General features: G+C 38.5%; 1 protein-coding gene across 1 annotated transcript in view; it reads left to right on the top strand.

Annotated features, from left to right (window-relative positions):
• The first annotated feature begins 1,417 nt into the window (after positions 1-1,417).
• Positions 1,418-25,969, top strand: part of ZBTB37 (zinc finger and BTB domain containing 37) — a 74,626-nt gene continuing 50,074 nt past the window's right edge. The window contains exons 1-3 of the mRNA XM_083359465.1: positions 1,418-2,362; positions 6,006-6,105; positions 7,731-8,281. Of these exons, the coding sequence (XP_083215591.1) occupies positions 1,440-2,362; positions 6,006-6,105; positions 7,731-8,219 (1,512 nt within the window). The 5' untranslated portion in view covers positions 1,418-1,439 and the 3' untranslated portion in view covers positions 8,220-8,281. The remainder of the gene's footprint in view (positions 2,363-6,005; positions 6,106-7,730; positions 8,282-25,969) is intronic.

Below are 25,969 nucleotides of genomic sequence, written 5' to 3'. Positions count from 1 at the left end.
CTCTTGTCATGGATGAAAGTAGAATTCCAATTGTGTTTGTTCATTGCAGAAGAAATTTTGGAAGGGCAGTCTGCATACATTAGTTAAATAAGAGTGAATCTAAGTGAAACTTTCTGTCTGAAAAATATTATATAGATATAGATGAATTGATGCAAAATAAATAAGATACAACATGCTGCTTTTTGTTTTGAAGTTGGCAAATAAGAGTTCTTACCTAAACTCTTAATTTGTAAGACTTATTCTTGTACAGCACTTGTTGCTACATTCATAATGTTTTGTAAGCATAACATGTTTTCATATCCATTACATCCTTGCAATATTCTTAAAGAAACCCATTCTGATGTCTTCTGAATATTTTTCTGAATTATTATAACTACCAGGAATATCATTACCTAGTTGGAAACTAAAGAATCTATTTGCATATGGAAGATACAGTTTTTATGGGTGATGTTACTATGTAACTTTGAAAAACATATTGAGCACATGGACATATGCAGTATACCATACTTGTGTTAACTATCACCTTAACTATCACCTTATAAGCTGAATACAGCGTTTACTGCAAGGGAAATTTTTATTGTTCTTCAATATGAAATAAATATAGTTTTATTTTCAATGAATGTCTATTTATTAATATCAATTCTGTGTGTATTAGTGGGTGAAAGGTATGTTACCATTATTGGCCACAATGACATAATGGTAAAGAAAATTAGGAATCTGCTATATCGAAGCTTGAATCCTTGCTTAGATGCCTCAGAGCATTGCGTACCGTAAGTTGGAGAGGCCCCTTTATCAACATTATAAACCAAATTGTTTACATTTGCCCTAAAACCTTTAATGGAATTTCCATCTTATTTTGACCTTTTGATTATCAAGGGGGATGGCAGAAGTCAAATCCTATGTATAAAGTATTGGAAAGAATGTATATACATTGTACTTGTTTTCGTTAAGCATACTGTAAGTTAGGCCAGAGGATTTGCATAATTTTATTGCTCTGCCCTTCAGAAGGCTTATTAAAACATTTATTACTATCTTCCCATCAATTACTGAAAGACTAGATGAAAATCCCAGTGTAATTCATGAAAAAGTAACATTATCTTATAATGCAACATTACCTTTATCGGTAACATTGTTTATTAGTCAGCTAGCATAATTACCCTTAGAATGTTGAGCAATGGCAATATTGTTAAGAGAATCAGTTGAGAAAAAAGCATTTACTACTCAATCGCCAACTTTCTGTGTTTTTTCTATATGGCTCTTTAACAAAGAAATAGCATTTTATGTGTTATATTCACACAAATCACAAACAAATTGGATCATAGGGGAAAAAAATTAAAAATGTCATGCATTACAAAACATATAGAAACGGAGAAGCTCTTTCTAATTCAGCGGTATATTTTTCCATTGTTAGGGTTGCTCCACCTGCAACTGGAGCCGTCATGGAGAAAAGTGGGAACATTCAGTTGGAGATTCCTGATTTCAGCAATTCGGTTTTGAGCCATCTTAACCAGCTTCGCATGCAGGGCCGGCTGTGTGACATTGTGGTTAATGTGCAAGGCCAAGCTTTTAGGGCGCACAAGGTAGTGCTGGCTGCTAGCTCGCCTTATTTTCGAGATCATATGTCACTCAATGAAATGAGCACAGTCTCCATCTCTGTTATCAAGAATCCCACCGTGTTTGAGCAGCTCCTTTCTTTTTGCTACACCGGGAGAATATGCCTCCAGCTTGCCGATATAATAAGTTACCTGACAGCAGCTAGTTTTCTACAAATGCAACATATTATAGATAAATGTACACAAATCCTGGAGGGAATTCATTTCAAAATTAATGTGGCTGAAGTGGAAATGGAATTGAGCCAAACAAGAACGAAGCACCAAGAAAGGCCTCCAGAATCTCATCGAGCTTCCCCGTCTCTCAATCGATCGCTGAGTCCTCATCATAGCACTCCAAAAGGAAGTCGTATGGGCCAGGTTAGCACAATTCTGGACATTCGGGAACTTAGTCCTCCTGAGGAGTCTACAAGTCCTCAAATAATTGAACAGAGCTCAGATGTGGAGAGCCGGGAACCCATACTGAGGATTAATAGGGCAGGTCAATGGTATGTAGAAACTGGAGTGGCAGACCATGGTGGGCAGGGTGATGATGATGTTAAAGTCCTTGGAGCAGTGCGAATCAAGACAGAAAACCTGGAGGAGTGGCTGGGGACAGAGAATCAGCCATCTGGAGAAGATGGGAGCAGTGCTGAGGAAGTCACTGCTATGGTGATTGACACGACAGGCCATGGATCAGTGGGACAGGAAAATTACAGTTTGGGCTCATCGGGAACAAAAGTAGCCAGGCCAACCAGCACTGAAACAGACAGGTAAGACTGAACGTTATTGGTGCTTTTTAAGAATAATACACCTCATGCCATGTCAAAGGTGCTGTAAAAATGTTAGAATATTGCAGGCACTATTCTTGCAGTGTAAAGCTCGTAATCTAAAAACATCAAAGTGGAACAAAACACATTAAATAAGATGATTGGAGGCAATCTGCAGAGTAACTTCAGAAAGTGAAGAAATGGTGAACTGGACAAAGAGCCAATTAAGAGTATCATAGAGTTCATGATTTTTCAGGATGTTTTCTATAATACGCCTTATAACATCTTATAAAAGCAGGTTATTATATTTCTAGCTTTATTATTATTTAACATTGATTTCTATTTCACCTTTCATTCAAAAACTCAAGACACCATACATGGCATTGCTGCCTCTCTATTTTTCTCACAACAGTCCTGGCGGAGTGGGGGAGGGTGACTGATCTAAAATCACCCAGTGAACCTCTGTGATTAAGGCCGGACTTAAGACTTCTAACTGCTAGTCCCAATACCAACACACTGGCTTCTTTTCTGGCTTTCTACCACCAAGAATTATTTATTACTTTGCTGTATTGGTCTAAAACTAAGTTTTGTTTTCAATTTAATTCTAAGAAATGTGTAGTCTGCACTCTGGAACTTAAAATACTAATTTTAATTTACTCAGAATAAATCTGATATATATATATGTATGTATGTATGTATGTATGTATGTATGTATGTATATGTATATCTTTGGTCATTTGGGTTTTTTCCCACGTAGAATTGAAGGTGTAAGAGCAACGTTTCGACGAAATCTCATCCGTCATCCTCAGGCTGGTGACTTCAGCTTCAGCCACCAGCCTGAGGATGACGGATGAGATTTCATCGAAACGTTGCTCTTACACCTTCAATTCTACGTGGGAAAAAACCCGAATGACCAAAGATATACATACAAACACCCGCGAAAACCTATGTGGATCTTTGGTTATTCGGGTTTTTCCCCACGTAGAACTAAAGGTGTAGGCGCAACGTTTCGACGGAATCCCATCCGTCATCATCAGGCTGGTGGCTTTAGCTTCCTTCTTCTGGGAGAAGCATGTGGCTGGCTGTTCCTCTTTTTTAAACTGCCAGAGGGGGTGTGTTCTGTGGGTGGAGGTGTGCTCTGATTGGGTGGGGGACCAAGTGTGTTCTGATTGGGTGGGAGTGTGTTTTGAATGGTGGGTGTGTTCTGATTGGGTGGGGGTGTGTTCTGAGTGGATGGGCTGGTCTCAGCTGCCAGCCCCAGACCTGAGCTGGTGAGTTGTGCTGCTTTTGTTCGGCTTCGTGTTTGTGGTGGTGCCATGTTTTTATAGTGGGTGTCAGTTTGCTTATTGTGTGGTTTGGAGGGGTTTAAAGTGGCTGATGTTGCAGCTGTAGTTAGGTTTCTGTTTTGTGGTTGTGCCTCATCATTGTGGGTTCGGATTTGCTTTTTGAATGGTTGTGTGGTGGTGATGTCATGTGATGTTATCATGTGTTTGGGTCTGGTATCATTCTTGGTGGTTGGGCCTCATCTGTCAATCAAGGTGGGTTTCCAAATGGCTGGTAGGCGAGAGGTATCATCTTGTTTGTTCATGCTGTGGGGGCATTTTTCTATCTCAATGGCTTCTCTGATTATTCTGTTGTTAAAATGTTCAATTTTGGCGATAGTTTTGGGTTTTTTAAAATCAATTTCATGTCCCGTGGCTTCAAAGTGTTGGACCAGGGATGAAGTTTGTTCTCCCTTTCTGAATGAGTTTTTGTGCTCTTCAATGCGTGCACTTATTCTTCTGTTGGTCTGTCCGATGTATGTGGTGGGGCAGGTGGTGCATGGGATTTCGTATATTCCTTGGTTTTCTAACCCAATTATGTCCTTGGGGTTTCTTAGGATGGTGGATATTTTTCTGTCTGTGTAGAATGCTGTTTTGATGTTGTGTTTTTGGAGGACCTTGCTGATTCTGTCTGTGGTCCCTTTTAAATATGGGAGGAGGGCTTTGCCATTTTCTTGTTCTCTGTCTTGGGTTTTTGTGGGTGTCTCTCTTCAGATTAAGTTGGTAATCGTGTTTCTTTGGAATCCATTGGCTGTTAGTGCATTAGTGAGAGTGTTTAGTTCGGTTTTTAGGTGTTGTTCGTCAGCTAGGTGTTTTGTTCTGGAGATGAGTGTCTTGGCTACGGAGTTGATCTGTGCTGGGTGGTGGTGTGAGAGTGCGTTCAGATAGCGGTTTGTGTGTGTTTTTTTATGGAAGATAGTGTGTATATATATATAGTTGTTGTTAGCTGCAAAGTCGTGTCCGACCCATCGCAACCCTATGGACAACGTTCCTCCAGGCCTTCCTGTCCTCTACCATCTTCTGGAGTCCATTTAAGCTCATGCCTACTGCTTCAGTGACTCCATCCAGCCACCTCATTCTCTGTCGTCCCTTTCTTCTATTGCCCTCAATCTTTCCCAGCATTAGGCTTTTCTCCAATGAGTCCTTCCTTCTCATTAGGTGGCCAAAGTATTTGAGTTTTAGCTCCAAAAAAAAATTTACACAAATATGAGCTGCCACTGCTGTGGCTACTGCCTGTAGATGGCCTTGGGCAAGGCTGAAACAGGAAATAAGATTTGTCCCATGTCTGGGACCAAGGAAGTGTATCCTGAATGCTTAACAAACATCTAACACATATATATGTATATATTAAAAACTGAAAATTTACTAATAGACAAAAAAATGCAAGATACTTTGGAAAGATAGTCAGAATTTTTCTCTATTTAAAAACAGAGAATTGCATGCTTGCAAATCATCATGAGGAAAATTTGCAGTCTCTAGCTTGGTCTGTCTAAATTGTAACCTTTTCCTTCAATTGATTCCTGAAAAATCAGTGGATTTTTCTGCTTTTGTTTTGTTTGAGCAGGTTTGTTGTATTTATTTTTTTTAGCATAACCATACCTAAGCCTCTGGAGAAATGGCTATAACTTACTTGCCAGTTCAGATATTATATTTATTTATTAAATTCCAACCAATAGTTACTACAAACCATGATTTGGAAAACTAATCTTGATTTATTAAAACATTTTATAGTCACCTTAGTGATTAAGGTTAGTTTAATCTGAATTAGGCTGTTTTGTTTGGAGAATCTTCTTTCTTATCTCTAATAGGTAATATTAAAGAAGTACCCATGCCTGGTCTTGTATATGAGGGGGTATCTGTGGCTTATGTGTCAGATACTGTGTGCCCTGCTTTTATTACCTTTTGATATGCTAATTTTTTTGTTTAACATTTTATGCAACTGCTTTTGGAAGTTAAAGAGTGCAGACTTAGTCGTCTGTAAAAACTCTAAAAACCAAAAAAAAAACACTTAGTACTTCATATGCAGGCAGTGTACAAATAATAAATTTCATGTTTCCATTTTGACAAATTTGTTTCAGGCAAAGCCATCTTTTCTTACATTAATTTTATTTCCTGACTTGAGAAATTAAATTGCTTCATAAATCTTAAAGCTACCATTTATAGCTTTAGGGTTTTCTTAATTTATTTCTGTTTGCTTTATATTTTATCCAAGCCGTTCTCACTATTATCAGTTAATGGTGGAGCAGGATCTCCATTTTTTTCTTATTTTTTCAGAGCATTTGTATATTACACCAATAGCTCTTAATCTCATTTTCCATCTGCAGATTTAGCCCTTCAGGTAGTGTGGTTACTGTCAATGATCGGTACAGGTCAAAAAGTGAATCTCCATGGCGGATGGAGGAACCCAAGCAGCCCAGTTCCCAGGTAGGTGACTCATGGTGAGCTCTGTGATGATAATCATGATGCTGATGTTTCATAAGAGTAGCTGTAGAGAGGCACTTCACCGTTGGTGTGTTTATGTGTTATTGGGTTGTGTTTGTATGTGTGTGAGACTGGGAGAGAGAGAGAACAAGTATTAAGGTGCTGTGCTAAGAATGGCAAGACCCAGGTTCTGGTCTTTCCTTACATATGGAAGCCTAGTTGAGTTGACTTTAGTCAGTCATTTATCAGTCCTAGATTGGGAAGTCAAAAGTTACTATCTACTGACCTGTAGTTCACTGCAATGTGTGCGTAATCCACACAAACACACAAGCATGCACGGACACACTCTGCTACTGTGTTATGTTGGTGGGCTAGTGGTGAATTAGACAAGAAGGTTGGTAATTCAATTTCCTGAATCAGGCAATGGCATAAGCAGGAAGAAGATTTTATTGGAGTTATTACAACAAAAAAATTGGAGTATATGGCAGGATAAGCAAATGAAAGTGAGAAAAGAGAGAAGGTGTCTGTATATTTGTAAGACTGTAAAAATATCAGTGAATAATTTGAAAATGGATATTGTGTGTTGAGAGTGTAGAGTAAGGCAGAATTGGAAAGACTGGCCCAGAATGGAAGAGAGAAATGCTCTATTATTAATTATAATAAGAGTATGAGTACTTCAGAAAATAGGAAGGAATGTGAAGAAATGTGCTTTTTATATGTATCTAAACACTATTAATCAGTGAACTAACAAGCAGAATTCTGCTAATGTATCTGAAAGCCATAAACCCTCTTTATGTTTCAAAATTTTATCTTGTTTCCTAACCCTGTCTGCTCAGGATGCACACAGAAGTATGTTAAAAGCAAAACTATAACATAGGTATTGCATTTTAGAAGTGTAACCTTAGTCATCCCAGGGTCATAAGAAAACCCTCTGCATTGGGATACGCAAAATGTTTTTATTTCATCTTATGGATTTGGATGATGAGCCCAGGACAGTTTAGTGAAACATGGCTGTCCCACATTGTTGTGTATCAAACTAAACATTTTTAATTTTGTCCAGCAGATGAATATGCAAGGCTCTTACAGACTTCAGAGTACTTTCCCCTCTGTGCTAAAAAAAAATTGCTGGGGTTGTTTAATTTGCTTAAGTGGAAGACTTCAAGGACAATCCCACATAAAGCTTGATTAATTTTTTTTAAAAAAATCCAGTATATGTATTTTTAAACTACATGTAGAGTATTAAAAATTAAAACTTTGCATGGTACATTCACATTCATGCCAATCAAACCATTAATTGGTATGAATGTTAATGTACCATGGAAAGTTTTAATTTTTATTACTCTACATGTAGTTTAAAAATACATTATACTGGATTTTTTTTATTTGATTTTTTTAAAAAAAAAAGTCTTGTTTTTTTGCAGTGATCACCATATGATTCCAGGAAGTTTCAGGCAAGGCATAAACCTGACGCTCTTTGTTGTTGTGTCTTAGTCTTTAATACTCTTGAGAAATAACGCTTCTAAATCTGGATGTTGCTCATCAGCCGTAAAGATGTCTAAGCCTTCTTGTTAATGTCCACCATAATATTTAGCCAACTTTTATTTTTCCTCATAATGTTTCTGTTCTAGGTGGAGGAGTCAGCTATTGTTGGAGTCAGTGGCTATGTGGAATACCTCCGTGAACAGGAAGTATCTGAGCGGTGGTTTCGTTACAACCCACGCCTGACTTGCATCTACTGTGCCAAATCCTTCAACCAGAAGGGTAGTCTGGACCGGCACATGCGGCTTCATATGGGCATCACCCCTTTTGTTTGCCGGATGTGTGGCAAAAAGTACACCCGCAAGGATCAGCTGGAGTATCATATCCGGAAACATACAGGCAACAAGCCTTTTCACTGCCACGTCTGTGGGAAGAGCTTCCCCTTCCAGGCTATCCTCAACCAGCACTTTCGTAAGAATCACCCTGGCTGTATGCCTCTGGAGGGATCGCACAGCATCTCTCCAGAGACCACTGTCACCTCCAGAGGGCAAGCCGAGGAAGGGTCTCCTCTTCAGGAAGAAGCTGGTCTGGCTGGGGAAACGGCACAGGGATCCGTATCGACTACTGGGCCAGATTGAGGCCAGAAGCCCAGTGGATCAGGGGATCTTCTGTAGGATAAGCGAAACCCACTGGGAGGACGGTGAGCTCCTGTAGTTGGTTGTGCAATGTTGCCACTGGACGGAGACACTCCTGAGAGGTTGCCAAAACAAAAAAAGAGACAGTGCTGTAACAAAGTGCTTATGGTTTCCCTTATTTTTCTCCCATCTCTTTGGAAAGGAGAAAACAAAAACTGGGTTAACTAACCTCTGATTCAGGGATTAACAACTTCGGAGGGGGTGGGCTTTTTCTTTTTTTTTTCTTTTCTTTTTTTTTTTAAAAAAAGAAGTATTCAGTAGCGAACAAGGAGAAATAGATTTTTCTTATTTCTTAGCAACAGATCCTGCGGTCCTATGGGCTGCAGAGTTCGAGCTATGTGTATGCAGAGCATCAGCGTCTGTATTTATCAAAATCATTATACCTCCACAAGATACATGGGGTCAGGAATTGGTTTTTGTTGTTTTGTGCCCCACTCTTATTTCCCAGGTAATTCTTTTTTGAGAAGAACGGCTGTTGTTGTAGTATAACCAACCATGCCTGAGTGTGTTTTATCTTATTTTGTTTTGATGTATCTTTTTTTTTTAAAAAAAATTGACCCATTACCTAAGGGCTTTTATTAGGGGGGAGGGGGCTTACCATTTCAACATGTGTGGCCTTGCCTGTTTGTTATAAGGCTAGCAATTTTTTGAGCAGTATTTTAAAGATGACACAATATTTAAATAATTAAGCTACTGAAAAAGAAGGCAGTAACTATGAGGGTCTGCCATGTTTGAATGATATTTTCAGTTGTGAAATATCGGTAGTGCAGAACACGTCACGATTCTTGCTTATTCTATGTGTGCTGCAAAAAACTGAAAAGTAGATTTCTAGTTATGATGAATTTTTAAAACAGTGGCTTTTTTTCTCTCCAAAGGTCATCCTTTGCCTCCCCTGAACTTGATCTAATGAAACAGCAATATTTGTATATCAAAATAGATGGATCTCAGTGGGAGAAGAAATCCTGGTTTGTCTTTGTTTCCCTGTTTGGTATTTTTATATGAAAAACATGCAAAAAAAAGACTCCTACAATTCAGTAGGGTAAAAGCTCCCATTTCCTGTAAGCAATGACAACTTTTCCTTTACACCTCTATAATATTTCACATATAAAGTAGGGATATCTCAATCTCTCTCTTTTTTCTCTCTGCCAAATCCAGGAAATATGCATCTTGTGTTTCTTAATATTCTGTTTATAACTGAAAGGATACATGTGCAGGACAGCAAATATTTCAAATAAGTGTCTTAAATTTGCAAATTAAGTTCTGTGTTGGTATTTTAGTAGCAATACTGTAGAACAAAGGAGAAGAGTTGGCATAATGCTAATATTATAGATTACATGGAACTAAAATGGCTGAAGCAAAAGTTATAGGAGAAAGCTTGAGATGTGGTGGAGTCGTGAAATGAATGGAGAGAGGAATTATTGTACGATTTTATGGTAAAGAAACGGCTTCTTGGTAAACATGCTTAGGTTTGTATAATATTAATATTTCGCCAGTCTTGCCTTCTTACTCCACACATTTCTTGCTTCTAAGAATGAAACTCTTAATTATGCTCGCAGGAAGAATGAAAATTGTTTGATGCTTTCCCCTTTCCTCCCTATGTGCACATTTCTTTTTTTATGTTAACCGAGGAATTTGTTCCATTTCCCCCAATTCATGATAAAGCAAGCAGTGATTTTTCTGTGTGATCACAAAGATAACGATTCAAAACTCATTGAAAAGGTTAATTCTGATTCTCCCAAACACCCCCCACACACACACACACACTTTTCTTCTGAATGAAGTAGGGAGGAATAATAGATGGGAATATATCTTATCTATATGCTGCTTTAATCATAACTTTCAAATCTACCAAAAAGAGACAATTTACATTAAAAGAGAATTGGAAAATATTTCTAGTTAGTTTATAACAAAGTTTTTAAGCATTTAAGAATAGAATTTTAAAAATGTTACCAAGCTTGTATGGCATACATTTATTTATCTACACGTATGAGATATATATATGTATATATATATAAATATATATAAATATATAATTATAATGGGAATATTTCTTTGCTGAATTGATGACAGTGTAGTATTTCTATATAAGAGTTTCCTCCAAAGCAGAATGCAGCAAAAATCCATACATATTAAGGGGGCAAAGAGTTATAATGGATTGTTGAATGTGGCATTTACAGAGCTGTAAGTTCTTTTTGAACTGATACTGTGAACAGAGGAGGGACCAAGTAATCCAGAATTGTGTCATCGGTTATTACCTGCTTGCTGGTAGACTCCTCTTTATTTAGCCTGGCCAGAATCATTGGGCATTTCTTGCCTCTTAGCCCAGGCTTCATTTTAAAAGAAAAATAAAGCTTGTGAAATGTGCTTTTACTTGCAGCCATTGAAAGATGTCATTTTTACTTGCGTGCAAATGAGCCAATATTCTTGCCCATTCTTCTTTTGAACTGGGTTTATAGCTTTAGTTGTCCAATCAGCTTATTCATACGGAAGGCTACATTTATGAGAAAAAGCCTGTAAGAGGCTTGTGCCACCAATCTACCCAGTCTCTTCTTTCAATATGCCTGGAGGAGTTGGGAAACACTTATTTCCTTTTATAAGCAACGCAGTTTATTTTGAAAGCTGGACCCAGACAAATGTGAATGAACCTTAGGTGTGATTCATTGAAGCAGACAAAGTCAAATCACATTTTGTGAAGGTGATTTATTTCAGCAGGCTATAATTACAGTTAACTTTGGGTTTATGTTCAGATAATATTACCTCTGGATGCAGTCATGGTGTCAAATGAGACCAGGATTCAATATTTTGTTTGTGTGTCTATGTGAAGGTACAAGTGTGCGTACATGCAGAAAATGACCTTGATCTGCGGCTTGATAAAATGTAAGAGCTGCCAAAATACCCTGAGCTTTGTGGGTTTATTCAGACAGTACATTTCTAGTGTAAACAAGAAATCCTTGTAAACGTGTATTACTGGGAAAGCTAGATAGAAGGGTGGATTTTCTTGTGTTCTTGAAGAGCCTGACACTCTTTAAAGAGTTAGAAGCCTTGCAGGAAAACATGCAGGTTGTTATGATTTGTATAATCCAAATCATGCCAAATATTAAGGCATTGTATCTGTTGACAGCTGTTCTTCTGTCCCTGCCGGGTGGCAGAATATAATTGCTAGAATGGGCAGTGGACCACTTAGCAAAAAAAATCTAACTTCATTTGACCATTTATGTGGAAACCCATGGTGTTGATGCGGCTGGAGCTGAAAAAAAACCTGTTGCACTGTTTGATTCTGTCTTGAGATCTTACTTTTCCCCCCCACATTCTACCTTGATTGTTCCTTTCTTAAGTTATTCTAAACAACGTGCTATTTATACAAATAAGTTAAGAGCTGATGGCGCCTAAGTTCGCAAGGCGTGTTTCAATACTTAAACTTGTTTCAGGCTCTTATGCTTTCTTTGTGTAGCAAAATGGAAAGTATTCATTTTAGTAAATGCTAGTAGTGTTTGAACGAAAGTGGCAAATAAAAGTGTTTGTATTAGACAGAACTGAAGCAAACCTGTGGTGATGCTTCCTTTTTTTGTTCTGCAGTGAAACATTTACTTGTGCTGGAATTTTTGTATTCAGTGCTTTAACCTTAAAGGCAAGTCTGGTAATGAGCTTCTTGAAGTTATTGTTGGAGACATTAGGCATTGGTTATATTGCCATCCATTATTCTCTAGATTCTATAGCGTAGATGTGTTGGTAACCTATTTTTTTTATTCAGTGCATCTGGACATTTTCACATGTGCTAAATTGATTCATAATGTGACTCAAAAGGGAAGTAAAAACTCTTTAATATTATACCTCATTACCTAATGTCTAACTTCAAAAAAAATGTAGTGAGTAATTTATCTCATTTTTAATGAGACTTGGTAGGTTGGACTTAGATTTACCTCTTTTCTTTCAAAGAATGACAGAGCATTAGGAGGAAAGGATAATTTCATTGCCCTGCACTTGCAAAATGAATCCTCAATGTGAAATTTGCCATTATCTTCCTGCGTCTGCTGCTATGCATTAATCTTACCAAAAGCAATAGAGTAAAATTAATATAATTCTTACACACATCATTGCACTGCATGTCTGAATTGCCTGATTTGCTTTAAAATAGCTAGTATAAACAAACGTAGAACAAAAAAGGAAAAAGAATCTAAACAATTGTATTGCTTTTTTGCTTGAGAATGAGAGATGCTTTTTCCAAATATTTGTGAGACTCCAACTTATATTTAGAGATCCACATGAACTCAGGATGCAACTTTGTCATGTCTTCGGTGTCTGAAAAGGTTGGTGATCAGTAAGCTGTATTTTTTTAAGAAATACAGATTTTTTTGTCAGAAGAGAGCCTAATCTCTGAATTTGAAAACATTTCTTGCTAAGAATCTTAAGATTTTATGAGTTTTACTTCTGATGTATTCAATTTCTAATGTCTGGTTCTTCTAAATTGAACTGAGTTGTATATTTGATAAGCTTTACTTGTTCTTTCATTTTGTTTAAAAAAACCTTCCCCTTGATTTGACACAGAATTGCTGTAGAAAATCCTCTTTTGCTGTTTAATGGCACGGTTTTTAAAAAATATAATACAATGAGCCTGAAAAGTGGAATTTGGAAATATGATTATAATTGGAAAAAACATAAAGATTTTGGCAATTGTGTGCTCTCCAAGCTTGTTTCAATATAGTTTCTGAACGTTTCGTTACCAAACTAGGTAACATCATTAGCAGGATTTTCTTATTCCAGTCTCCTTAGCTTATAAATGTTTTGTGTGCCAGTGTGGTCAGTTGGTCTTATGATTGGTTGTTTGTTTGGAGCTACATTTAAATTCTGAGCAGCTGATTATATTGATGAAGCATATGAATATGTAAGAAACCAGACCATTCAAACGACCAATCAACAAGAGAACCAATCAGCTGCTCAGAATTTAAATGTGGCTCCATTATTTCATGATATAAAGGTATCAGTTTTTTTATTATTATAAGTAAACTCGTTTTAGTAAAAGATTCATCTACTTATTAATACTGTATAAGATCTGTAAATATACCAGAATTTTACATACTAGCAAAAATATCCAAATACAAATGAATTAAATTCTAATCTTATTGGAAATTGCTGCTTATGCCACATTTTTTGAATGAATCTCATAAATTGTTTTCGGGAGTTTTGTAGTCCTGGACTATTAAACGATCAGATGCTATATATTGAACTATAGTTATTGTCTGTTGGAAGAGACCCAGGATTAGTCCTAAAGGATTCTGTTTTGGTTGAAAGGATGAGATCTTGCATAGTTTTGCCAATAGGTTATAGGCAGATTAGGTAAATCTATTTTCTAAGAATGTTTGTAACATTATTAGCTCTTTTAAAAGAAAAAAAAACAATTTGTCAATTGTTTGCAAAACATTGGTCTTTGAGAGGAGGAGTTAAAATTAAATATAGCATTTTTAAAAATTTCTTAGTAGACAATAATCTACAATCATTCTGATTGTGAGTTCTGTGCTCCAGAATTTTGAAGGGTATATTTTCTCTGATATAAATATTTTGAATGAGTAAAATCTGATACTTTGTTTCCTTTCCAATGGGCAAGTTCACCAAAGATGGCTAAAGATGCTTAGTTGGAGGTGGACAGGTGTAATATATGTTTCTGGAAGCCAATTTTAGAATTGCAAATTGAGTACTGAAGATCAAGTATATAACTTTGACACTTGTTGGATCAGGCAAAAGATTTTGAGAATTCAGCATGTTGTTTCTTGCAATAGCAGACTGATGTTTTGGGGATGTCCTTTTTAGCACTTCTGATTTGTAGGTGGGGCTGCCTCTGTATGTACAAGGTCATGTTTCATTAAGATGTGTTGGGAAATCGGTTCTGTATTGGCAGATACATTCCATTTAATTTGCTTAATCCTTTTAAATAAGTCTGTTCATGTTTGTGATATGGAATTCTGTATCTCAATTATAGGAAAAGATTGGAGAATGTCACAACAAGGGAACAAAAATAGGCTCAATATTCTAAGATTATGTGTCATTTTATATTCTGTAGGCATATCCTTATGGAAAATCTATTTACTTACGCCATTAGTTGCCATTTAAGTCATGTTTTCCATATACAGGTAGTCTCATACGTTTAATGAAATGGCCATTCAAATTTATGATGTCATTGATTGAATGATGGTTATGACCAGTCCTCAGATTTCCTGCCATTCCAATACCCTCCCCGGTCACATGATCCTGATCTGGACACTTGGCAGCTGGTTCGCACTTATGACTGGTTGCGGTGCTCCGCGATCACATGATCACCGTTTGCTACCTTCCTTGCTGGTTTCCCCAGAAAGTCAACGGGAAAGCTGGCAGGGATGATCGCCAATCACTGCCCAACCGTGCACCCTTCCACAGCCCCTCTGTGCTTGCGCCACGCTAGTCACATGCACACTGTCCCCAATTCTTTCATACCTTCACTGAACCTCACCACATTTCACATCCCCCGTGCACCCTTGCACTCCGTCACCAAGCCTCACTGCCCTCACGCCCTCCCCCATCCGGCAGCAGCCACTCATTTACCTGCTGACTTGCTGGAGAGCCATGTCCTGTCAGTTTCACCACGGACTTGATCTTAGGAAGCCAGCAGGAAGTTTCCTTCCCTAAGGACTGTGAGATTTGATTTACAATGGCAACTAGAAGTGCAAGCGATTATTGTCACTAGTGGATGTGGTTGTATTTTATGACCTTGTGGCTTAGTGACAGAAATTCCGATCCCAATTGCTGTCGTAAATCAAGGACTACCTCTATCATCGTTACACAAACTGTTAGAAAGCATCCGGGGCTGTGAGAAGTAATACAAAAATAAATAAATAAATAAATAAATAAATAAATAAATCCCTGAATTAAGTGACAGTTTAATGAAAACTTTACTTTGCTTCAAGTCCAAATTTTCATTTAATTTTGTCAAGCAAGATACATTCCAGCATAAAGCACTAAGACGATTCTCATGATCAAACCAGTGATTCATTTTGGTAGCGAAGAGCTAGAGGAGGTGGACATTACATGTGCAGGGAACGTGGGTGTGCTGTCAGAACTTGCCCCTGCTTGTCCTGGAGCAAGATAAAGGAGAAAGCAAAGCCTGCCCTATTTTGCCTGCCAGGTTTGATCAGTGTTTTTTTTAAAAAATAGGCCATCTAGATTGTTATAGTCCAATCCTGGTATACTGCATTTACAGATATATTTCTGAACATTTGTTGGTCCTTTACAAATTCCCCATTTGTAAATCTCAGATTAAAACTTTTAACCAGTGCCTTCCTTCTCTCCTGTGAAGCCATTTCTTCAGCACAGGGTATATATTTTTATCTCTTCTGCAGGTGCTCTTCTTTATAAAATCTGTAGAGGCCCATAATATCTGATGTCTTTTTGCTCCAGGAATACAGGGCTTGCTATATGTCTTGATCTGACATGTTCCCCATTCTTGCCTCACGTGGCATTGATTTCCTTACTTGTTCATGACTTTTTTTCCCCATTTGTTTGGATGTTTTGTTCTGAGAATGAAAACTACTACTAGACCTCCAGCTTTTGTGGCCTAGATTACTTTTCGATGGCTTAAACCACTAGCAGAGTTTGAAAATACCTTTTGCCTTACTGTACGAACTACCGTGTTTCCCTGAAAATAAGACCAGGCCTTTTTTTTTTTTTTGGCCTCCAAAAAAGGCGCCAGGTCTTATTTTCAAGGGATGTCTTACTCACTTCTGGCACTGACAGCCCCCCCCAGCCGGTCTACTACTTCTGCGGCCAAAAGAGCAGCCGCATTCCGGCCTGCATTTGGCAGTCAGGCCTTTCTGGAAGGCCTCTGCAGCTTGGTTCTCTCAGACCTGTGACTGAGAAATGCAGGCCTGGCTGCAGAAGACACTGCAGAAGAAGTAGGCCTGCGAGGAGAAGCTTGGCTGCAAGGTAAGCGGGTACGTGGGGCAGCTCCACCCCCCTCGCTTGATTTTTAAGTGTCTTGTTGTTGTTGTTAGCTGCGAAGTCGTGTCCGACCCATCGCGACCCTATGGACAATGTTCCTCCAGGCCTTCCTGTCCTCTACCATCTTCTGGAGTCCATTTAAGCTCACGCCTACTGCTTCAGTGACTCCATCCAGCCACCTCATTCTCTGTCGTCCCCTTCTTCTCTTGCCCTCAATCTTTCCCAGCATGAGGCTCTTCTCCAGTGAGTCCTTCCTTCTCATTAGGTGGCCAAAGTATTTGAGTTTTACCTCGCTCCAAAACTCGAGCTTATTTTTGAGGTAGGGTTTATATTAGGCCTATCCCCCCAAATCAAGCTAGGGCTTTTTTTTCAGGGTAGGCCTTACTTTCGGGGAAACACGGTAGACTGGAATAAATTTGGGGTTCTGCTGAAAAAAAAGCAAACTCAGATTTGCAGGTGAATGTGAACCAAAAGCCTATGGAATTATTCTCAATATACAGCTTTTTTTTATTTATATGTTCCCCTTTTGGCACCACTGCTCATCAAATGCCATAAAATCTAAAGCCAGTCAGAGTGATTCCGGAATCAGACCCTGATCTTCCTCTGTTCTCTGTCAAATAAGTCTGGTAACGTATTTATTGACAAATGTCCAGAAATTGACAAGTCATATCAGTACCGCTATTTAAAAACAGGCTCAGATGTTTTAATACTACTTCTATATAATTTGTATTAAAAGTTTTGTATACAGTTTTAAAATGTTGCCATTGATGTCTAAGATTAGGGGTTTTTTCTCAGAAATACTGCCTCCAGTTGCAAAAATTGTGTTTAATTTTTTTCTTAAACATTAATGAGTTTTCTTCTTCAAGACTGGGTCAGCTGTCTCTACAAAAAGGACTTCTTCATAGCCAATTCTTGCACAGCTTCCCAAATCCTGATTCTGTATATATTCTCTCTCTATATATATATATATATATCCTTTTTGTATTATACCAACAAGATAGAACTGAGATTCCATTTAGCAAGTAACACCTTCTTTTATTTATTTTTATTTATTTATTTAACTTACCATATTATGTTTAGTTAAGCCCTGTTTCTAAGAGCAGTGTAATAGAGGTCTTCTATATAATCTCCCCAGCCCTCCTTTGTAAAGAGGCTGAGAAAGTAAATAGTTATGGGTTCTTTCAGTGAGAGTCACTCGGTTCTGTTCTGAACAATAGCAGAATTAAAAGAAATTGCTTCTTTTTGCTTCTACCGCTGCAAATAGATCCTTACTGAAATTGGCACAAAAAATACTGAATGCAGCACTCATCGAACTGTTTCAACATTAGCAGAAATGTTGCAGCTGCATATGAAAAAAACCTGTTCCTTGGATAAAATGAGTTGCTTAATGCATATTTAATCTACTTGGGTTTTCTCCATCTATTTCTCATTTTAACTGAATCTTCTATTTCAGTGATATAAGCTATGTTTGCTGCATACCCCGGCGAGATGCATCCATTCTTCAGTTTGTTGAACTTTTTGCACCAATATATTCATGTAGGCATACATCTAACTGTGCTGTTTAGAAAGCTGCAGTGAATTTTTAGATCCATCGTTCCTGCATTTATGCTGATTGGACCGTGCTAAATGTTTCCATTTAAAGGAAACAGAAGCTGTAATCCTTCACTTACCGCATAAAGAAGCTTTAATTCAATAACTGAAGTGCTAACACCATTTGTTTGGTAGGTATAAGCTTTTTGCAGAAAACAGAGTTCAGGTGACTACCAATAGTTTCAAACTACAAGAACTCCTGGAAGGCAGATGTAATCCAAGAGTTTTTGGTCTGACTGCTAATAAATTATTGCTGTGAATGGTTGTTTTAAGTGAGAGAATTGGTGCTGATTACAGAGCCTTTAGTGACCTTGTCTGTTCCCCAGAATTAATGTAATTAATGCTGCCAAATGATTGCTGGGGCAAAAATTTACTGTTTTCTAGCTGTTGATGAAAAGCTGAGAAATTTGAATGACGGGCATTTAAAATTGCAGTGTTACTTTTTATAAAACATTCTTCTTCAGTTTTTGCTTCCTTAAGTAATCTGCCCTTGATTCCACAGTTTTTAATAGTTTAAGGTAGAAGATGCTGTATAATTTGGAAACTGGACACAATGGGTCTAATACAACAGCATGTGTATTGGTGAATTTGCAATACTCCATTTTTTTCACTGTGAAAAATAAATTTCTGACAATAAAGTGATTTTCTCTTTTGCAGAAAACAGATATATGAAATAAGATCTTTTGAGCTGAAACGTGGATACTTTTCTTGTTGAAAAACTATTCAATTTTATTTTTAAAAATAAACATACAATTGCTTCAGGAATATTAAAAGCACACTAAAAATTCTTTCCCTTCCGTAGATGCTGCAACTTTTTTTTAATGCAGAAGGGAACTGGTTCATTTTGTCACAGTTATGCCTACTTTTCCTGTAAGAGTCTTGAGAGGTCAAGTTCATATTTCATAAATGCTTTGCTTGCAGTCAGTCTCCAGTAGAAAAACTTACTAAATGACCTGTACTGAAGAGCATGGAGAGTTGCTTTACTAGGCAAGGTGGACCAACTGACTTAGCATAGGATTGTTTTTTATGTTCCCAGTTAGTCTGGGCATTTGAACATCAGTACCTGATCTCCAAAAGGGACGTGGTGGCTCAGTGGTTAGGACGCTGAGCTTGTCGATCAGAAGATCGGCAGTTTGGCAGGTCGAATCCCGAGTGTCGTGTAACAGAGTGAGCGCCTGTTACTCGTCCCAGCTTCTGCCAACCTAGCAGTTTGAAAGCACGTAAAAATGCAAGTAGAAAAATAGGAACCACTACGGTGGGAAGGTAACAGCATTCCATGCGCCTTTGGTCATGCCGGCCACATGACCACGGAGACGTCCTTGGACAAGCGCTTGCTCTTTCTTTGGCTTTGAAACAGAGATGAGCACCGGCCCCTAGAGTTGGAAACAACTAGCATGCATGTGCGGGGGAACCTTTACCTTTACCTGATCTCCATGCATTCTTATATTCGCATTCATCGAAAGCAAAAGCAAACTTGTCAAGACGACAAAGGCATGCTGAATACAGGTGTAGCTTTTGTTCCCTTTGCTGTGTCATCGATGGAGGGAGGCTTTTCTCGTATTGAAATACAGTTGGCAATGCATATTCTTTCATACATTTTTTGTATGCACTTAGAGATTTTCTCTCAAACAGACATTAATCATGTTTTCATTAGTTGCCAAATTCTATAAAGGCAAAAGATTGTGGAGGCTATGGAGAAGTAGTAGTCTGAATCCAGGTTGTGGGAAGGAACGTTTCTCCTGTTGTGCTCCCAATCTGGATTTCTGTTCTGTAATTTTCATGAGGAAAACTCCAATATCTGTGGCAAGCAAGTTGGCTTCAAAAGGGATCCTTGAGGGGGGAAAAAAATTGAAAACCATCGTTTTAAGCGTCTTTAAAATACGAAGTTATGCTTCTTGTACTTGTGCATCAGTTGAATGATCCACATTAGCTATAATGTAAAATAGCTGCCTTGCCCTTATTCATTCCATTAACATTCTAGTAGAGAAAAGTGGGGAAACTTAATGTGAATTATCGTGTTTGTTGGAAGCCCCCAGCCTTTTAGATTAATGAAGTACCTGAAATTGAGGCTAGGAAAACAGATGCTTTAATTCACGGGTGTCAAAACTCACCACATCAACTGACGTGTCACGACGTATCGTGACTTTTTTTGCATTGGCAGAGCTGGGGTGGGCGCGGCCTCTGTACGATGCAACTGGCCCGTGGGCCGGCAGTTTTGACACCCCTGCTTTAATTGATGAGCAAGCTCTACAGAGTTCCTTTTCTTATGCTGTACTTGAATGGTATTGTGTGATTGTAGTCAAAATAATATGGCAGATCTGTTTAAATAGGAAAGAGAGAGTATATGTTACCTTATTGTGCTAGGAAATTAGGCTGAGGATTATTTTGCTCCTGCTGGCTTCCTCCCATCAAATTAAACATGGCAGAAATTGCATTCCTTTTCTCTGACTGAGCTTGTGAATGGATTTACTGGCAACAATGTTATTTCTTTATTGAACAACATCAAGTGCAATTCTTTTTATTATCAGCCTCCTCTCAGCCTGTGGCAGAACTTAGTCACTTAGCAGATATTGAAAAAGCCAAGCAGAATCAAAAGAATTGAAAGAAATCCAGTTAGTGCTTGGATGGGAGATTCCTAAAGCTGTGGAACAGACTGGGAAGAAGGTAGTGACAAACTACTTCTATAATGATGCCAAGGAAATTATAGAGATATGCTTGTCGGGAAATAGACTCAAAGGCGACCGTGTGTTTTTACTTTGTTATTAGAAATATATCAGTTATGTATCTCAAGAATGATGATTCAAACCTACATGTACTAGACCACAGGTCTGCAACCCGCGGCTCCGGAGCCGCATGCGGCTCTTTCAGCCATCTCCTGAGGCTCCAAGTCCTCTGCCATGTGCAGTCCCCCCCCAAAAAAAGTGGGACTAAAAAAGTTCAACCAATCAATTGAAATATGCAGGGTAGGTGCATATCTCGCCTTGGCTCCACTCTTGAGTCAAACCCTGTTCTGCGCATGCGCGCATGTATGCACATGTGCACACATTTTTGGGGGGCTCCCAGTTTTTTCTTTTGTGAGGGAACCGGTTCCGAGTGGCTCTTTCACTGTTTCAGGTTGCTGACCCCTGTACTAGAACAAACTACAGCACGTAGTGATGGTGTTTTCTGTGAGATAATAGAAACAAAGAATCATTTTTTTATGTTAATAGAACTAAATTTTAGAGATGGCATTCTGTTTGCTAAATCAATAATAATCGCAAATGACAATCGAGATAAAACAATGGGAAGGCCCTCAAAGTAAATAGAGAAGCACAGGGTAGCTGCGTGGAAAGTTCTCCTACAGAAGCCCCAAAGAAATAGATAAATAAGGACTACTTATGACTACTTACACTATATGGGGATCATGACCAAGTTATTTTCTTTATGTTGAAAACTGATACATTTTGTGTGTGTGTATGCGTGTGTGTGTGTGCGTACGAATGATTTATAACTCATTCTGTTCCCATCAGATCAGTGACTTCTAGTTATTTTTGTCCCATAATCCATAATAATGAAATATACATGGAGTCACCTTTTAACAGCAATGACACATGGGAGAGACTGTTATAGAGGAAGATGAAATTGATCTCTTTAACTATGAATAACTGGGGAGCAGTGGCAGTACTGGCGTGTGTGTCAGTGGCCTATTTTGAATAACATCTACTACCCTCAGGAAACGTAACTTGAAAGAACGTTGAAATTAGTGTTGTTCCTCTTGCAGCCACTGGGTATTGGAACTGTAGTCTGCTCAGGAAGAGAATGCTGTGCAATTTCAGCATAGATTTCTGTGCCTCTTTCTCTGGTGCTATTTATTTTACCACTTGGTTTATATATAACTACATTATTGTTTATAGCTCTTGACCGTGCATACCTAATATAGATTTCCAAGAACAATGCTTTTTTTTAATACCTTGATTGCAAATCTCTATATGTTGAATTAAGTATCTACAAATATCTTGGCATTTTATGAGTTTTATATACAGTATAAAATGCACCATGGGGAGATTGTCAGTGCTTTGTGGAGAAGGCATGTTTTACAACATTTGAGAATGAATTTTTTTTGCCTCCCTCTCTCTTGTGGCTCTTGACAAATACCAATTCTTCTTCCCGTGCCCGAGGGTATTTGGGCCAGGGTTTCCAGGATGAGGGTGATCATATGAGGCTTCAGACTGTAAACTAAGTAATTAATCTGAACATTTTGAGGAAAAATCACTGCAGCGAGGCATAAGAAACGTGCTCAGCAGTGGCGTAGCGTGGGTTGTCAGCACCCGGGGCAAGGCAAGTAATTTGCGCCCCCTAACCCGTGAAAATACTGATGTAATTAAAGTAAAATGCATCTAATGCGCCCCCCCCAGATGTTGCGCCTGGTGCGGCCGGCCCTCCCTGCACCCCCCACGCTACGCCACTGGTGCTCAGCGAGCAAGGCCAGATGCTACGTGGGTGAAACTTGCAATCGCTGCTCTCACTGTGAAACTGACTCCCAAAGTCTTTGGGGAGCCTGCTGGCAGATTAGCACATGCATATACAAAGAGAAAGAAAGCATTGTACACTTGACTTGTGTGACATAAGGCATTGTCTGCATTATTTCAAGAATCCATTTAATTATTACACTTTTTTTGCTATTATTTCCTGCAAGCCAGCTTTTATATGTAGTATGGCACTTTAAGTATGTTATTTTAACTTCTTCTTTTCCCTTCTTTTCCCCACAAGCACTTTAAATTCTATGGATATTGTTAGCTATTATATACAGGAGAGTTGTCTTAGGTAGAAAATAGATAGTACCGATTACCATGGTGCAGAGTGATTAGAGGAAGTTTTTGGCAGCCCAGACTAGCACAAACGAGACGCCTCTCCTTGGATGTTTGAGCAGCTGCATCTCTTGTAAAGCTGTCCAAGCTGTCTTTGTGTTTGTGAGCATGCAGAACCACTTCACTGGGGGTCCCAACAAAGTGTTGCTTGTGCATATTTCTGCATAGGCAGACAAGTGGGAACAGCTTTCAAGAGAGGTGTTTAATTTGCATAAGTGTGCATGTTGAAGAAACATTTTTTAACACTTTGGATGGCTCTAGTACTTTCTGCATCCCAGGAGGTGAGAGTATTATATAGGCTCACTTTTCTTTACTGGCACTTCTGCACTCCTCAAGACTATGAAAACAAAATGCTATGTTTGCATCCCACGTTTTAATTCAGATATATAATATTTGGAAAGTTGGCATGCAAGGTTGCTTGTGAAATAGAATAGCTTTTGCCTATTGAAATGGGCTGTGTTTCTGCATCAAATCAAGTTTTTAGAAAGCTACAGAGCCACAAGAAGATGCAACTGACGCTACTAAGGTTTGTCAGATATACAGAACTGCAGCAATAAAGTGGGCTGAAATTTCATGAGATCAAATTGTATTGAAATAATGTCAAGTTTTAAATTTTCTTGTAAATATCTCTGCCTCAAATAAGTTCACCTTGTACTGTTTTGGGGTGGGAGAATGGGGCTGTCGTGGTGGCAGATGGAAAGCTGGGCCTGTATTGGGTACTATAAGTTCAGTTGCCCTGCTAACCTGACCACCTGCGTTGTAGAGATATTCTATCTTTTGGCCGCATCAAATGGAAAAAAAAAGTGGAATGGTCTGATTGCACAGATACAGTACTAGGTAATTTTCCTGGTTTTAATGAGATTTGTAAGAATTTAAGAATACATTCTGTGAACCTGAAATAGATGGATAATATTTCCTTTTCTGTTGAAATATTGAGACTTCTTCTTGTATATTCTTTTGGGTTGCTTTTCATTGCTTTGAATTACCGAGAACAATGTATTATTTTGCAGCAGGCTGAAAAGTGATCCAGCTGTTTGCAAATGATTGGTAGCAGAACTGCCCAATTTATTTTTAATCCTCATTTTCCAGGCCCGTGCACCCTTTTATTGTCCCGCTGATCCTTAAGCACATAGAGGGAGAATAAAAGGGAAGCTAGAGGGTAATGATTTTGTAGGTGTTCCTTTTGATGTAGGTAGAAGAAGATGAAATATAATAGCGAAGATAAAGGCTTGCATAAAACTTCTTTTAAAGCAGTTTAGCAACAAAAAAGCTCTTATCAAACAGCTTTAAAATGTGAATGAGAAGTTAGTAACTTGGCTAGAATTCTGAAAAAGTCTATAAGTGTATACTTGAACTTCTGTTTGTATTTTAAAACAAATGCATTTTTCCTCTTTTAACACTGTATAAAAGAAATGTTATGCATGTGAGTGGTTTGAGAAATAAATGATTTAATACTCAAAAGTGGAGTATTTTTATTTGCCTGCAGTTTTACATGCTGCATTTAACACAGAAAATACACCTTGAAGATTCTGCCAATGATTTATTTTTCATTCATAGAAGTTCCCTACTGTTCTTTTTCCCAGGCAGTAAACCTTCTGGCCTGTTTCTATCCTCGTTTTATAGTCAGAAGATGGTAATGCCTCATACTCGTAAGGATGAGCTACATGCTCATCCTTACGAGTATGAGGTAAGAGTAAGAGCCTTGGTGGAGCAGTGGGCTAATGCCTCCTTAAGTAACACCAGCTCTCTGCAATTAGTGCAGGTTCGAGTCCCACCAGGCTCAAGGTTGACTCAGCCTTCCATCCTCCCGAGGTAGGTAAAATGAGGACCCAGATTGTTGGGGGCAATAAGTTGACTTTGTAAAAATGCCGCTTGGGGGGGTGAAAGCCCTAATAAGCAGGCATATACATAGAATGAAGGCTATTGCTAAGCACATTGATTTGTGCTTAGATTGTAAGCCGCCCTGAGTCTTCGGAGAAGGACGGGATATAAATGGGATTAAATAAAAAATAAATAAAATGCAATCGTATGTCACTTAGAATAATCTTTTTTTTCTGATGGTTGACTATCAGAATAGGAAGATTAACCCCAAATAACTGCAGAGTGATGTCTGCCTTTGTCAGAAGTTGTAGATGTCTTGATTGTCAGAGAAGCTGTTCGGTTTCTTATGGAATATGATGAATGATAAAGGACCCCTGTGGTAGCAGCTTCCATCCTTTTCCTTGGCAGTGCCATAGCTTTCTATAGTTATAGTACTACTCCAAAGCTGTATCACTTAGAAAGAAGCAAAAGAGGCATTGAACAAAATGGGAATTTCTTTGCCGTTCACTTCACATTTATTTATGTGATCTCCTCAACCCCACCCCCAACCCCAAAAGGGTGCGAGAAGAGCACTGCATATCCATAGAAATCTGTGTTGCAAACAGCTTCATCCTGTTTCCCTCTGTAGTGGGGATAGTAAATACTGTCTCCTGGGAAGTCTTCTAGCATATTAGCGCACTTCTGGCAGTTCTCTAATCAGCTGACTGGGAGAGTGCTCAGGAAGTTATCACTACATTTATCGCAGTCCATGCAGTTAGCAACCCAGATTTCTATCCATGTATGAGGTTCTTCCATTCTGTTGGAAAACAAAAGCCCCTAGGACAAAACCACCACCCCCCAACCCCAGGGGAGGTCATACATCAACCCCAACCTCTTCTAATCTATTGGTAACCTCAAAATAAAGATACAAAGAAACTGCTTAATCTTTTGACCCCCGCATTGGACACTTGGGCTGCAATTGATTAAGCATGTCTCTCTAGGAAATGGAAACCCTTCAAGAGAAGGGAAATTTTTGATGCTGGGCCTCACATAAAATTGGGAGGAGATTTACATATCTTAAGATCAACACATTCCATGGGGCAAGAAATTACCCTCCTTTAGAAGTCCTCAAGGCAGGAACACTTCAATTGACATATCTAACAGACTTCACATCAAAGTCTATTATTACCATAAGTACTATCGCTCTCAAAGTTCTAACTTTGTAGGCTACCTTCTTCTGCTGAATTGTACATGTTTTGATTTGTTGTCGAAGAAGCTCTACCTCACTTCAAGCAGGTGTCCTGTGCTCATTTACCCAGCCATGGAACAAACCAGAATTTGTACAACACGACCATTGTTTGGAATCATAAGAATTAGTTTCTTCTCTTTAAGACTACAGCTCTACACTGAAAATAAGTGGGCATATTAATTACAAAACATTTTACAACAAGATTATAAGTAGCATATACAGGTAGTCCTTGACTTACGACC

The sequence above is a fragment of the Vipera ursinii genome (assembly GCF_947247035.1).
Source record: "Vipera ursinii genome assembly, chromosome: 3".
Lineage (NCBI taxonomy): Eukaryota > Metazoa > Chordata > Lepidosauria > Squamata > Viperidae > Vipera > Vipera ursinii.
This window is presented reverse-complemented; position numbering and strand designations above follow the sequence as displayed.